Consider the following 16,072-nt stretch of genomic DNA (forward strand, 5'->3'; position numbering starts at 1 on the left):
ACAGGAAGCATTTGGGGCAGTGCCCAACCTCTGCCTGTTCCACACAGCCACAGCATCCATACAGAAAGGTGGAGTGGGCAGGAGATGGAAGCAGCAGGGAATGTGTACAGCCATGCTGCTTTATTGCTGGGGTAGGGAAGACAGCATAGGCCCACCCAGTTCAGGTGACAAGAGCTGTGAACCCATGGCAAAGATGGATGGGACAAGTCTGGCAGGATCCTTCCTATGTAAAACCTGAGTGTGGCCACCCACAGAGCAACTCCATCTCCAATACCACTGGAGCAGGTTAATCTTCCAGGCTACAAATGCCCAGTGGCTCGGGTCAGAAGCAGTCATTCAGGGACTTGGCAGGTGATACCATCATCTGGTAGCACCTTCTGAGATCTGCTGTGCCCCAGGATATGCCTCTTGCTTCTGAGAATGAAAAGTGTCATCAGGCTTCTCAGGGGTAAATTCACCTCTGCCAGTGCAGGGATGATTCATGACCCACTGGGCATGTGTCAAATTTTTGAGACGGTAAAATAGGCAAGCGCCAACTCCCCCTGTCTGGCCATGTGTTGTCACATTGGCATATTTTGGTATTTGCTCTTATGGATGCCTCTGCTGGTGGTAACACAAGATTGGAGAAATACTGCCTGAGAAGGAGAAGAAGATAACTGATTTTCTAGAGTCATGACTGCAACAGGGAAGAAGGGGAATTTGTATTTCAGCCTGGCCCCCATCCCGTTTACAGAGTCACTTTTGGAAGAGACACTGGCATTGAAGAAAACTCACAGACACAGGAAGAGAGCAGAAGCCTGATGGAGTCACATGCAGGATGAGACTGATGCTGCACACCATCACCACTGCTTCTGCATTTAATTACTGCTTGTTGGCAAATATGTTTGCTTGCAACAGGACAAAAGTGGGTGTTGAAGGATAGCTGGAAGAGGCAGTGATGCAGTTGTTTAAACTTTAATTACTGCAGGGATTTGTGTGTGTAGACAGCACTGGGGAAAAACTGCGGGGACATGTCTCTCTGTCACTTTGGAATCTGTTAATGTCACTCAAGATCCATAATACAGGGAGGATGTTGCACAGATCCATACTCAAATCTCAGAGCACTGCAAAAAGCAGTCGCAGTAACCTGCACTTTTTGTCTCTAATTGGCTGTACACAAATGTTGTCATAAAGCTTTATTTTTCCCCTTGCATACATTTCTGTTTTTCAGATTGTGAAAAAAGCATTAAAAACATGCCTGATGCTTAATGAGTCCTCCAGCATGAAATTAGGCGTGAACAATCAAAAAGACGTCAAAACGGTAATTATTGGGACACACCACATTTACTTAAAAGAGCTGAGATTGCACTGACGTTTCTGAAAAGAAATAACAGGTTAAGAGGAATCATTTTATTGGCCATTTTAGAAATCTGTGTTTAGAAATTCAATCCTATTTGTAAACAAGTGAGTGACAAAACCCTCATTGATTTATCTGGTAGACTGGTCAAACCTTGCCCAGAGGGAATGTGGAGATAAATCCTGCAGCTCTGCCTAGCTTGGGACAAGGAAACCATGCTCATATAAACAGCCTCACTTCCCCCATTGGCACAGCATTTATTAATGTATTCATTTGCTCATTTTTTTCAGATGCCCAGAGTACCTGGACATCATAGTCTATAGCATGGTGACAGTCATGATGTGACTTCAAAATAGATTTCTTACCCTAGAAATGTCTTCTAAAACCTGTTTAAGTCTTGTAAGATGTTTATGTGATGAAATGCAGAACTGTTAAAAATGGGTGAGATTTTTTTTTTGTGGTGAGGTGGAGAAGAGGGAAAAAAAAATTAAGTGGATAGCTTGAAAATTATTATTTCATTCAAATCCCTGCCTGAAATCGATGTCAGCACTGTAGATTTTGAGAAAAGCAGAGAAAATTAAAAGCAAGAAGCTTTATCCACAAAGAAACTGAAACTCCCAGGGGCAAGTGGTTTCTGTGTGGTTTTCCCATGTGCCCTTTGGTGAGCTCAGATTTATGGCTACAGCCTCACGACCACCCCCAGACTCAATTCTCCAGCCTGGAAGCTCAGAAGTTCATCTCTGAAGTGCATGTTGCCTATCACAGGCTGGTGGATGGTTCCAGCTCGCAAGAATTGCCATGGGGAACCAGACATGATAATTACTGGGGTGAAATGGATCTGCATGTGTGGTTGGTTGTCTTTTCCTGCTCAGTACAAGGCAGCATTTAGAGCCTGGTGCCATAATTTTCAGCATGTGAGTGGCTGGACTGCACATCTGAAGCTACCAGGTAGCCAGGGTGCTATTATTTTTTTTTTCTTTCCATCTGCATTCAGGAAAGAGAAAGTCCAGCGAAAGGGAAATGAAACTAACTCACCACACTAGAATGACATAGGAATACTGTTCACACGGATAAATGAGATTTGTGTAGTGTCAGGTTTAAGACAAAATCAGAACATGTGCAGAAACCACAAAATCTGTCTTTCTGCCTCTGACATTTTCTGAACTGTTTTTTTTCCCCTGACAACATAAACTTCCTTTTTATGTAATGTTTTGCTCACAGCTAATCTTGTGTTAGGAACTTCCTTATTTTGATTTTAGTAGAAATTTTGTTGAACATTCGTTGGTCCTGTGCTAAAATAAAGCTAATCAATGTCAAATGAATCACAAAATTGTGGAAAAAACAAGGGATTGATATGTTGGCAGAAAAAAATTATACCAAAAATGGGACTAAAATCACAGTCTTCACATAAACCAACACCAATCCATTTCCAATTTTTTTTTTCCAATTTCACTTTATTTGATCATATCTCCTTTCCAGAACATTTGTTCCACTTGGTTCTCTGATCTCAAGATTTCATTGAGATCAAGGAAAGGAAATTCCTTTCAGGAAAGGGAATGAAATCTTGCCATTTCAATGAGGATCAGTTGGGCAAGCTTTGGTCCATTTCCCTGCACTTCATGTCATCCCATTGGCTTTCATTGATTTCACCTATTTTCAGAATTTTCTCTTTTTGTTTTTTTAGCATTTCATTTCTTCAGTTTTTTCTCGTGTCTCTTTGTTTACCTTTCTTCCCTGATTTTGAGGTTTCAATGTGAATGATTTTGGCAAATTTTGTTCCTTTTCACTGCACCTCATCTGAGTTTAAAGGGACCTTTTAAAGGTCATCTAGTCCAACTCCCCCTGCAGAGAGAAGGGACATCTTCAACTGGATCAGGTTGCTCAGGGCCCTGTCCAAGCAGACCTTGAACAGCTGTTCCTCACTTTCAGTACTGCATCTAAGAACACTGTCTGGCAGTAGCTGCAAGCAGATCTCCTATTCAAAGATTGTGAGTTATTCAACCTGCTCAGGTAGTCATCCATTAGCTGGTGCATCAGTGTCTTGATGATCACTTGCATCTTCTCTGTGGATTCTGTTCTAGTTTCAAATCTTAGGGGCAATTTTGATGCTTGGTCTTGTCCTGATGGCTGCTTACTTCATGAGTGTGCACAGCACAGTTGATGCTAACAGAGAAGAAGCAGCAGTTGTCAGCATTTACAGAAAGGTGGAGGAGGAAGGACTCTACAGAGATTTTCCAGAGGAAGAAGGACTCTATGGAGATCTTCCAAGAACCACAATAACTGAGCAGGGCACCAATAGATCCAACGACTCCTGCAGGTGAGTGAGGTTAGATGGCACATGGAGAAGCCAAGTTACAGTACTGATAATATCAGCAGGGATTTTATTCTCTTCCCACTGTGCCATAAGTGATGAAGCATCACTGATTTGGGGAGAGTGGGGGTGCTGTTTAGACACTGAGTAATTGGTAGTTGCCTGCTGTGAGGGGCAGTGTCACAGCTCCTTTCCCAGTCCTGTGCTTGTCTGTTCATCTCAGCTCGGTTGCTCCTCTGCCACCTCCAGCCATCCTCCTTTTGTGGCAGCAGAGGGAGGCAGCAGAGTGACCAGATGGCAGAGCAGCCTTTCTCAGAGGCTGGAGGGGCAGGGAAGGTCTGTGCTGGGAAAGGGTGAAGAGGGTACCCAAGCAACATCCAGACACAGGGGTTTGCTTTTCTCCATATCTTAGGCATGGTAAAATAAAACAGCTCAGAATGGCTACTGAGAAAGCATTCTGCTGAATTTGGATGTCGCTGTACAATGATATAAGCCTGGCTATAAAAACTAGGGGTAGAGAGCACTCCCAGCCTGTTTGTCCAGCTCATCTTGTTTGCTGTGGAGGTGACACCCAGCATGGCCAACTGTATGGCCTGACAAGTGCTTGGTGTCCTCTTGGGGTCACAGTCACTTGCTTCACAATATAAAATTACCATTGCAGCTTTGAACTTGTGGAAAATGTTCCTTATGACTTACCCTTCGAGATAAACAGCACTGCAGCCAAGCCCTTGTACCAAGCCTGGGTGAGACTGCTTGATCTAGCCCAGGAAAAAGTTCACGTGGCTTCTTACTATTGGTCTCTTACTGGGAAGGATATCAGTGTCAATGACTCCTCTTCCAAGCAGGTAACCTTAAATCAACAGCAAGCACATCTGTGGTTGTTTTTCCTCATGTACATGTGGCAGAGGGCAGATTGGCTGTGTGGTTTTTCTCCCAGAGACATTGCTTCACTCCTCCTGCAAATCCAGGAAGGTTTTCCATGCTGTTCTGAAGCACCACTCCAACTTTCCTCCTTCAGTCAAGTTAGACTGAAATGGGTGAAATTTATGACCTTCCTTGTGCTGGGATTCTTCAAAGGAAGTACCCATTAGTAACTCTGCACTTGCATATATCTTACTACACCTTCTGGAACAAAATATTAAAAATAACAATGTACCACACAGGGTGAAGACATTCTGCAGAGGTTTGAGAGGTTACTCGCAGAGAACATCTCTTTGTATATTGCAGCAAGTTCACCAACTCTGGCTACAAAATCAAGGGACCTTGAGCTTTTAGAGGAAAAAGGTAATTATTTCTCTTCAGTGATCCACTCAGAGTTTCTGTATTGCAAAAAGGCATCTGGAGGAAACTGGTCTCCAAGGCCTGTTCTGGTGTGTTGCTTACATGGGTTCACAGGACAAGCACCATCTGCTCTCTACTTCATGCTTTCTTTCTGTGTTACCATGCTTTTTAGGATTTTCTGACGGTTCACATTCTGCGTATTTTTTTTCAAGTTACTGCGTTCCCAGGAATGAGTGCTTGTGAATTTTGGTAGCTGTTGCTGTCTGCAAGAGTGAGACATGCAGATGTGTTCTGGCTGTTGAGGAACCATCTCCATGCTATATCTGAACTCTTTTTTCCCCTCCCCACCTTTCTTCAGGGGCTCATGTGAAAAAGATTGATTTTGGACATTTGACAGGAGGAGTGTTGCATAGCAAATTCTGGATAGTGGACATGAAACACATATATATTGGTAGTGCAAACATGGACTGGAGATCTTTATCTCAGGTAACCTCTACTGCTGCTAATTCAAAAATCTGGGGGAAAACTCATGCCCTAGCAGATAACAGAGAAAAATTGTAATTATGTAAAATATTGCCAGAGCAGAAGAAACATCAAAGAAACCCCTGAGGGTGGCTCCTTCTGGGGCTGTGACACAGCTTGCTCTTTTTGCAGGTGAAAGAGTTTGGTGCTGTGATCTATAACTGCAGCTGTTTGGCAGAAGACCTCTGGAAAACATTTAGTACCTACTGGCATGTTGGATATCCTAATGCTACCATCCCATTCCCTTGGCCTTTTAATTATTCTACCCACATTAACAATCATCAACCTCTCGAAGTAGAATTTAATGGAATCTTGACAGAAGCCTATTTTTCTGTAAGTATGTTTGAAAATAACCTGACAGACTGTAAACTGTTTAAGGATTGAGCAGGAAAGTTTCTTCAGCAGTCCTCCTCAGCTTCTTGTGCTCCAGGCGGATAATAATTTGTTCCTTGGGTTTCTCTTGGATAAAAGCAGCATTAGCTGTCAAACTGTCTGGCAGGAACAGTGTGCAGGTATCTTCCAATAACCTGTAGGTTCAATGTAACAATAAGCATCTGACCCAGCAGGATATGGAAGGCATGAGGAAAGATGGTGGCCCAGCTCAAGGGCTTTGTGACATTTTAATGAAAACTAGACAGATCTAAACATAACTGAGTTGTAGTCTGGGGGGGGGGGGGGTGGGGGGGTGGGTAGAAATCACTGACCTACATATTTTCTTTTTTTGCAGGCTTCCCCTCCAGCATTTTGTCCAGAAGGTCGCACCCATGACCTCTATGCTATAGTCAGTATTATCAGCCAGGCACAAAAGTTTGTCTATGTTTCTGTTATGGAGTATTTCCCCACTAGCCGTTTTGTTAATCCAAAAAGGTACGATTTTAATCCTGAGCAAATCAGTTACTTGTACTGTTTAATGAAAAAAAATGTATGATTCCCCTCTTTCTGCAACGAAAATAATTCAGGATGGAGAGAAGCTTTGTTCTGCATTCACAGCCATCCCATAGACTGTGCATCCCAGGTACCAAGGGACAGGATGAGAGGAAACAACCTCAAGTTGTGCCAGGGGAGGTTTAGATTGGATATTAGGAACAAGAAATTAATGGAAAGGGTTGTCAGGTGCTGGAACATACTATCCAAGGAAGTGGTGGAGACACCATCCCTGGAAGTTTTTAAAAATTCTGTGGATATGGCACTTGAGTACATGGTTTAATGGTGAACATGGTGCTGGTGCTGGGCTGAGAGTTGGACTTGATGATCTTAAAGGTCTTTTCCAGAACTTAACCATTCTAGGGTTCTGTAATTCCAGTCCTGATGCTGCAGGAAGGATGATATCCAATACCTGTGTACTTTGCTGGTGTTTTAGAGCAGCCTTCTGTGTTCTACACACAGCAGGAAAGCTGTCCAGTGCCATTCTAGGGATAGTCAGGTCCAGCATCCTCCAAAATTCAACACAGCAGCTTCATGAATAGAGAGAGGGAAGGGAACACCAGAAATACACCTGACATCAGATTTTTCAGACAAAACATTGCTGTTCTCTCCTTTCTTGCTCCCATTTTGCTTTCTTGCTCTCCTTTTCTTCTGAAGAGTCTTGAATTCCTGCTCTATTTCCTGCCTGATGCACTTGACCCATAGTTTAGAGGGTGGTTCTTGACTGTCCTGACCTTGGAAGTGAGAGCTGAAACAGCCTCTAAAAGAAACTTCTGTGGGTTTTTGTTTGTTTGGGGGTTGGTGGGGGGGTTTTTGTTGTGGTTGGTTTTTGTTGTTGTTTTGTTGTTGTTGTTTGGGGCTTTTATTTTGTTTTCAATAATTCCATCTAAGTTCCAGCAGAAGTTCCAGAGATGAGATGATAGTGGTAATCTGGAGTAATCACAGAATCATAGAATGGTTTGGGTTACAGACCATCTTGTACCCAAACCTGAGAAACACAGAAAGTTCTGACTAACAATGTTACTCAGCCATGGGGCAGCATTAAGACTCCCAAATCCTGCTAAATATGCTTGAAATAGGATGTTTACATGCAAACAAGTGCTCTGAATTATCTGCTTACAACATTTCTGAATTTTCTAACCATCTAAATAATCTGAGAAAGAAGTTCAAGTGAAAGAATCACGTACAACATGGCTTGTTGAATAGGGTAAGCTCTAGGCTGCCATTTAGCCAGAATGATATCATGCATTACGTCCTCTGTCACAACTGTGTAAAGCCTCTGTTGTTCAGCTGGGGCATAGGTGTGTCATGGGGAAGATTTTACAATAATAGTGATTCTATAGAACAGATAATTCTACTGTCCAAGAAACAAAATCTCGAGGCTAGCTTCTACTTGAGGATATATTTTAAAAAAATCAAATCACTCATAGGATTTTTTGTTTCTGTGTAGTATTGTTGAGTCTCTGGGTTTCTCATCTTCTGATTTTAGCCAAGAATAAGTTCCCAGAAAGTCTCTTTTCCCCTCTTAGAATTGAATGCCTTAAAACTCCTTATTCTTCATCTGAAGGCTTAATCCACAGTTTGTGACATCTAGGGCTGATCAGATGCAAACAAGAGTTTGAAAGGCCCAGGGAAAGCGGTGCAGGGCCTCGGGCTATCTCCACAGCAACCAGCTGTAGTGCCATGAATTGAAGCTGATTAGTTCAGGTTAGGTTCCTCCAGCAGCTGAGGCAGAGGGAACAAAGCTGCTGTCTAATGCCTGACTGTTAATCAACTAGAAACTGATATATTTTAAAAATTGAAACCATTCAAAAATTGCATTACAAATAGCATGATTTTCCAAGCTTTCCAAGATCTCTAAGTCAAGCCTGAGCCTCAGAGCACGTGGCCAGGCCATTGATCACAATAGGACGATGCACGGGGGAGGATTAGAGAATTCAGGCCTTTGTACATAAGACCAAAAGGATTAAGCTAGGCAAATTAATTCATCATTGCTCATGAGACTGTGAGCAAATGCTGGAACTCTCTCTGTATCAACCCTCCAATCTGTACTAAGCATACTGGTCTCCCTCTGTGCAGCATTTGTTAGGATCTATGGAATAAAAATGCTGCATGGGTGTTTGGAGTTACCAGCCCTGGGATGCACGTTGTCCAGCTCTTAGTCTTGTGCAGCTGGGTGAAGGATGTTAAAAATGTTCCCCACAGCTACAGCCAACACAAGTGTCAGGAAAATGGATTTTCCCATGTTCAGGGAACACAGAGAGCTCAGCTGTGACCATTACCTTGGGCACACACACGGAGGACAGGGAGGGTCTGTCTGCCCAGGCTGGCTGATGGCACAGGACCACTGCAGAAACTGGAAACAGTTTCCAGGGGCCTGAAAAAGCCATATTCTGCAAAAAGGTTCTTAGACTTTCCTCTGGGCTCTGCACTGCCCCTTTTAACTGTGCTGTATGAACTGGCTTTACCCTGGAGTTACTACTGTTACCTTCAGTTTCCTAAGGAGATGAGCAAGGTGGCACCATACTGTGTGTTTATCTGTGTATGTGCACTTTACTAAGCTTTAAACTTCTGGATGAATTTGACCCCAATTTGGCAGAGTCTGGAAGTCTCAAAATACATTCTGTGAAAAGAATGGACTTGGTAGAAGGCAGAAACCTTGTTTGTACCTCCAGGGATGCCACAAGCGCTTCACTTACTAGACACCAGAAATCCCATCTGTGCATCATCACTCGTAGTCTCAGTCTAACATCACAGCTTTCTAGTGAACAGTTTAAAAAAATGATCCCTTTTTGCACACACCTCCTTCTCTGCAGATACTGGCCAGCCATTGACAACGCCCTGAGACGTGCAGCTTTCAACCACAGAGCACAGGTCCGGCTTCTGGTCAGCTGCTGGGCATACACCGACCCAGCCATGCTCCACTATCTGAGGTCCCTGCGTGCTCTCAACAACCCCCATGTCCACATCAGTGTCGACGTGGTATGAATAAGAAACCTGATTTTGGAAAGACATCTCGAGGATATTGTCCCACATTGATTTTTGAGACTAAGCTGCTGTTTGTGTTTGTACAAATAATAGCTTTTAGAGGAGCAGGTTGTCTGTTTTTGCAGTGACTGCTTCCCATTTTTGTGAAAATAAGGCCCAATATATAATCTTTGAGGAAGCAGCTATTTCAAGCTCCTAGTGATACCAGGTATGTGCCTGGCTGTGGCACTTGAGACATTATCCAGGCAGCTGCTTTTGCTGAGAACCGTGGCAGTAACAGTTTATATGATAGCTTAGTGCTCCTCTCAGAGACCTTTTCCTCCATGGAATATGTTAAATTGGTCCAATTGCCATCAGTTTGTTTTTTTTTTAATTGAGAGCTCTGCTGTCTGCCTATATAGATAGATCTATTCTTGAATACTAAATATTATATATTTATCTATATCTTAAATATATCTTATATATCTATATCTTAAATACTAAATATAGCACACAGGCTATAGGCATTAGGCTGGAAAGCATCAAGTGGGGATGGTGTGGATGCTCCCAACATGATGCAGTAATCACAACACAGATATTACAGGAGGAGGAGTGGGTTTCAGAAAAAAAATAAAAAGGGAAATACAGATTTTGGTAAGAGTTAACAAAAAAAAGATAGGCATTATAGTTGCCTGCAGTGTCTGTGAACAGCCCATTCTTGCACAAAATAAGAGCAGCAATCAGTGGTAAATGCAGATCTATTAAACAGCTGCCTAAAACTGCATTTAATTGTCTGCCCTGTAATGATAATAGCTGTACCACTAATGGAACATTGTGAGGCAAACATTATCTGTATGTGATCTCAATTGCTTATCCAGTTTTATGTATAGTGGAAGTATTGTTTGCTAGTTTTCTTGGATAGGAGTAAAATTTCTTCTATGGTCCATTCAATAGCAGAGCGCAGTATATTCTCTCCTGTTCTTCCCATACTGTTCTGTTCTCTGAAACTATAGAAAATATGCACTGTCCAATCATGAAGCCTGTTCCTCACTCTAGTATTTCTGTTAATATTTTAAATTTCTCTCCCTCCAGAAACTCTTCATTGTTCCCCTTCTGAATCACACAAACATTCCTCATGGGAGAGTGAATCACAACAAATACATGGTCACTGATAAAGTAGCCTACATTGGTATGTATTCCATTAGTCCAAATCCTTACAGTATCTCCAGATCTACTGCACTGAGACTGAGATAGCATCAGCTGCAATACCAAAAAATTACCTCATTTTGCCATATAAAGCAAGGCCTGTCCTAGGTAAAGAAATACTTCTTTAGAGAAAATAATGTAGGTCAAGTTCAGTAAGAGATTATTTCATATGATTGTGAATCATTAGGAACAGGGCACAGCAAGGCTGAGTGCACAGCCTGTGACAAGCACAGTGGGAATTTCACAGCCTGTGTGCTCAGAATGATACAGGGATAGCTGGTGCTCCAGTATACAACATTATCATGCTTTAATAAAAAGGAACTGCTGGGAGGAATTAATTCTATGCACTGTTTGTTGATCAGAACTCTAGGAAAGGAAATGAGAAAACAGAAATGTCAACTGTGCACTGTTCCTGAAAGCTGGGATGGTGTTTACATTTCACTCTTTTATTAGGAACCCTCAAAAAAGGGGATGTGAAAGTGCTCTGTCATTTCAGCCAGCTCATCCTCCCAGCAATACACACCAGCAAATAGCCTGATTTTCCAACTGGCTGAAGGTTTACAACTCCAATTGCCTTCAATACTTTAATAACTTGTTTTATACTTGAAGGCATATATGCAGATGATTTGTTTTCATGCCTAAGCACCTTCTGGAATTGATAGATTTTTCTGGCTAAGGCAATCACGAGGGGAAGTGCAAAAGTGATAAAATGTGTATTTTTCACAGTGCTTGATTTCCTGAATTGAGGTAACTTTGGAGAGAGCCCTAGACAATCTCTGCAGCTGGATTCCTATCTTTGCTTGGTTTAGAGGCAGGCTTTGCATGTCAAGCTCAGAACAGCTCCTGAAGGTTTATTAATCAAGAGTCCAGTTTCTCCTTTTGTTTTCCTTTAATAAGTGAAGAGAATTAAGTTCATTAAAGACTTTTTTCTTTAAACACAGAAACTCATGTGAGACAGTGGCTTTTACCCCTCTTAACACTCAAATATTGCACTTAATTACCATGTTTATGAGTAGATTAGTGCATTTTGTCACAGGCTGTAATGAATCAGAAGGTCATGAACCTTCAGGGTTGCAGTTAATACCAAGTTTTCAAAACCTGAGATCTGGCATAAGAAGGAGGTGACCTGATTTTTGCTGTCTCGTTGCTCCTAATGAGATTTGCAGTCATAGAGCACACCAACAAAGCCCAGAGATGAAGCAGAACACTGGGAAAAGAATGTTTTCTAATCAGCTACTTTTCCTTTGCAAAGGGACTTCCAATTGGTCAGAAAACTACTTCACTGATACAGCTGGTGTGGGACTAATTATCAAACAGAATTCGACCAACCCTCAAAGAAGGCAAAAACCTGTCCAGGAACAGTTGAAAGATCTTTTTGATCGAGACTGGAATTCCAAATATGCGGTGAATCTGGAAGATGTGCAGGGGCAGAAAGACTGCAACTGGGAGGAAGACCCTGAAGTGAATTGAAATGTACATTTAAATTGAAACAAAAAAAAAAATGTATTTGAATCTTGTTCATGTGCAAATTAAGGAACTCCCTTCTTTTCCTCTTTGTCAGAGAAATCACTTCCTTGTGGCATCCACACTGATGGCATGAGAATTTCTGATAATTGGCTGTACCTGCAAAACCATTAATCAATGTATGATGTTTGATTTTTTTGTGTGATTACCTCCTTACAGAGTTAATGAAATGCATACAGTGTTGTATGACAAGCTGTCTGGCATTAAAGCAAACATCAGAGACACAGATCATTATTGCTGTGTTATTTTACCTTTGGAGATTATATATTTCAACCTAAATGTTCCATTAACAGTGTTTGCTTACATGTGTTTAAACATTTTTAATAAACCTTAATGTTTGAGCCATGTATATGATCACCTACAATAGCAAGGGCAAGATTTTTAAAAGCGTGTAGAAATTAGAGATACAGGGAAATACCTGTTTCTAAGTGTTGAGGCTAGCTGCTAGAGATAAATGCCTGGGATTTAAACCTTGGGTCCAGTTTCCAACTCGGCTGCCCTGGAACTCCGAGTGTCCGGTAATGTTTGGATGTCTGGGTGTTGGTCTTGTGAAGTAAACAGGATGGGGGAGGAGGGCAAAGCTGCTACATGGGTGCTGTTGTGACTAGGGCACCCCACCTGCACTGTGGGCAGTGCTTGGAGAGCCTCCTCACTCCTGGGCTGCCCTGGTGCTGGCCCTGAGCAGTGCTGTGTCCCTGGGCTGCCTTTCCTCCTGCGGCCACTCAGGGACCACAGCCCTGAACCATCTGGTGCCTGATATCTGAATCCACCACAGCTCTGACCTGGGTGACTTTCTGAAGTGACAGGAAAGGAGAGCAGGGCATGTGCTCCCGCTGTGAGTGGCACTGGCCTGGAGCTCCATGAGTCTTTCCAGGGCTGTGCATACACAAAAATCCCCAGACAAATAAGGACTTTCAGAGGTGATCCCCATCAAAGTTCCATTTTTTGGTTTCCAGGCTGCTCCTTAGCTATCTCTTCAGACACTTCCTTGGAATATCTTATCCACCATTACAAATTAATGCTTCTTGTTACCATAGCAGATTTTAAAAGACAGGTAGTTACATGTACAGATATCCTTGAAATTTTGGGAGTATTCACATACATGCCAAAATACTGAGAAACATGCTTTTCGTGCTCTCATCCCCTATTTCCTTACTAGAGCTAGCTTGAAAATCTTTGTGAGATGCTGCATCTTCAACTAACAAAGCAGTTTCCTGTAGAGGAGCGCATTCCTCTAGATGGCACTCCAAGCTGTGTTTTACTGCTTTGGCAGGGATAGAGCTGCAGGAGTAAGAGGAAAACTCTCTGCTCTACTTGTGAGCTCGAAGCTGACGGTGCTGGATTAGTTGTTTAGTGGGACAGAGTTTCTGGACAATCTGGCCGAATTTTCTTATTGCCATATAAACCTCAGGTAGGTGAAGGTTTGGCTTATAAAAGAAAAATAGATACTTAGGAGAGTGTTCTTGTATGTTCTCTACTGACATCTTGTGTTTTTTTCTACATATGGGAAGGTGAAGGGGGAGTTTACAAAAAATACCATGAATTAAATCTAAGAGGAACTTGAGATTATTTCCCTGGTTTCTTGTGAGACTTTTGAAGCCCATTCATACCTTGATTCTTATTTACCTGTTATTAGAAAGGTAGAATATCATGTAGGTTATAACTGGGCTTTGAGTGTCAATTCTTTTCCATTTATGAAACAGGGTTAATAAAAGTCCTTATCCACTAATCTCTTACTTGTCTCTTTCATTCAGATTGTGATTTCTCCAAGCTCAGGATTGTAGTAAATGTAACCTGGGGCTCCTACTGATTTATTTATTAGCATCATCCTTGGGCAGATTGGGTATTAGTAAAAGGCTCTTCACTCAGAGGGTCACTTGGCAGTGGAAAGGCTCCCCAGGGAAGTTGTCACAGCAAGAAGCATTTGAGCTACACTCTTGGAGATAGGGTGTGATTCTTGGGGTTGTACTATGTAGAACTAGGAGTGGACTGTATGAATCCCTTCTGACTCAGGATACTCTATGATTTTCTAGTCTGACTGCAGGCTGTTCATTTTTTTTTTTTTTGTCAGTATTGGTTATTCATGTCTAGAGAAAGTCACTGGTTGAACTCTTGAACATGGATACTCTCCTCTGATCAGCTCATCTCATCTACCTGTGCTATGAGGGAGTACAGGGCGTGCAAATTGGCTCTGCTTTGCTGGAGTGGCTTTCAGGAGGAGCTGCTGCACTCCTCTCCCAGCAGGATCACCTCTGGAAGCTCTTGGCTTGGTGCAGTGCCTTGTGGCTACAGTCCTGTGACAGCAATGCAGGCGACAGCAAGACAGGACCTAGCTGGCTCCATGGGTTATGGGTACTGACAAGAGCATAAAGACACCTGCCTTCACGCATTAGACACCAGCTTGTTCCAAAAGCTTTAGTATTAACTGTTCTTATTTTTCCTGTCACTACCCAGGATTTTTTCTTTCCCAGTTGTTCCAGATAATAAAACATACTTTTGTTGCTTTCATGCAAGTACTGAGAAAACATTTCACCTACCATTTATGCCATGTCAGGGTGCGCTTAATTTCTTGACAGTCATGAATATCTCCATAATCCCTAGAGGACAGCTCTTGGGTTATGGGCACTGACTGTGCTCTCTCCAGAGGCCCAGAAAAGTCAGCTTTAGCTGCAGGGTGGATTGTGCTGGGGCAGCTTCCTGAGGAAGGGAAGTGGAGAGGGAAGTGCCAGTTCTTTCTTCCTGGTAGCCAGTGATAGGATGTGTGGGGATAATTCAAAGTTGTATCAGGGGAAGTTCATACTTGACCCTAGGAAACATCTCCCAACCAAGAGAGTGGTCAAACACTAAACCAAACATGTCTTGAGAGGTGTTCAATGCCACAAACCTGTCAGTGTTCAAGAGGCATTTGAACAATGCCCTTAATAACCTCACTGTTTTTCCTATGTTTTGGTCACCCCTCAAAGTGGTCAAGCAAGTGGACTGAATGATAATTGTGGGCCCCTTTTAATTAACTATTCTATTCTGTTCTATTCTAAATGTCTTTAAAGTGAAACAGGGTTAGATCAGATATTAAAAAATCTACTGTGAGGGTGGTGCCCTGGCACAGACTGCCCAGAGCAGCAGTGACTGCCCCATCCGTGGGACTGTTCAAAGCCAGGCTGGAAGGGGCTCTGAGCAAGCAGGGCCTGTGGAAGGTGTCCCCACCCATGGCAGGGGGTTAGATGGATGATCTTTAGGGTTCCTTCTGTCCTGTTTACATTCTATGATTCTGTGATAAGAAGAGAAGAAACGAAGAACTTCTCAATCTACAGGTGGTTAGCCAGCCAAGTACACTTCGCTTACGATCTATTTCCTAAGTGTTTTGCTGTGTCTGCTTTCCTGTACTAAGTAGAATAGGGAGAAATATGGGATGAGAAAACTACTATAATGAAGCATGTCTGCACTTGTCATTCTGGAGAGAGGATCTTGTGAGTGAATGTGGTGATTACAGCCATCTTGGCCACAGAGGCCACAAAGAAATTGAGTTTAAAATCTCTGGTGACAGGAGGAAAAGGGACAGCAAAACTTCAACTCTGGACAGGAGGAGAGCTGACTTTAGGTTGCTCAGAGAACTAGTGAGTAAAGTCTCCTGAGAAAATGTTTTTTTATTTGAGGGGATGATCCTGCTCTGCTCTGTGCTAGGGCAGCCTCACCTGGAGTCCTGTGAGTAGCTTTGGGTTCTACAATAAATTAGAGAGCATCCAAAGGAGGCCACAAGGATGATGAAGTGTCTGGAGGAGAAGCTGTATGAGGAGTGGCTGAAGTCACTTGTTCTGTTCAGCCTGGAGGAGACTGAGGGGAGAGCTCACTGTGACCTTCAACATCCTCATGAGGGACAGCAGAGGGGCACCCTCTCCACTCTCTTCACCCTCATGACCAGAGACAGGACCCAAGGAAATGGCTGGAGCTGAGTGATGAGGGGTTTAGGATGGACGTTAAGAAAAGGTTTTTCACCCAGAGAG

General features: G+C 42.7%; 1 protein-coding gene across 1 annotated transcript; it reads left to right on the plus strand.

Annotated features, from left to right (window-relative positions):
• The first annotated feature begins 1,216 nt into the window (after nt 1-1,216).
• PLD4 (phospholipase D family member 4) lies at nt 1,217-12,249 on the plus strand. The gene is made up of 10 exons (XM_062494784.1): nt 1,217-1,300; nt 3,418-3,653; nt 4,309-4,492; nt 4,811-4,931; nt 5,287-5,414; nt 5,583-5,783; nt 6,178-6,317; nt 9,191-9,356; nt 10,434-10,530; nt 11,800-12,249. The coding sequence occupies exons 1-10, from the start codon at nt 1,241-1,243 to the stop codon at nt 12,015-12,017; spliced, it is 1,551 nt and encodes a 516-aa protein (XP_062350768.1). The 5' UTR covers nt 1,217-1,240; the 3' UTR covers nt 12,018-12,249.
• Nucleotides 12,250-16,072: the final 3,823 nt, after the last annotated feature.

Source organism: Cinclus cinclus, chromosome 6 (genome assembly GCF_963662255.1).
Source record: "Cinclus cinclus chromosome 6, bCinCin1.1, whole genome shotgun sequence".
NCBI classification, from domain to species: domain Eukaryota; kingdom Metazoa; phylum Chordata; class Aves; order Passeriformes; family Cinclidae; genus Cinclus; species Cinclus cinclus.

Coding starts and splice junctions, on each gene's coding strand:
- PLD4 (XM_062494784.1), top strand. CDS start 1,241: ATGCTTAATGAGTCCTCCAGCATGAAATTAGGCGTGAACAATCAAAAA. Junction 3,654..4,308: donor AGATCCAACGACTCCTGCAG/GTGAGTGAGGTT, acceptor TTACCATTGCAG/CTTTGAACTTGTGGAAAATG. Junction 4,493..4,810: donor ATGACTCCTCTTCCAAGCAG/GTAACCTTAAAT, acceptor TGTACCACACAG/GGTGAAGACATTCTGCAGAG.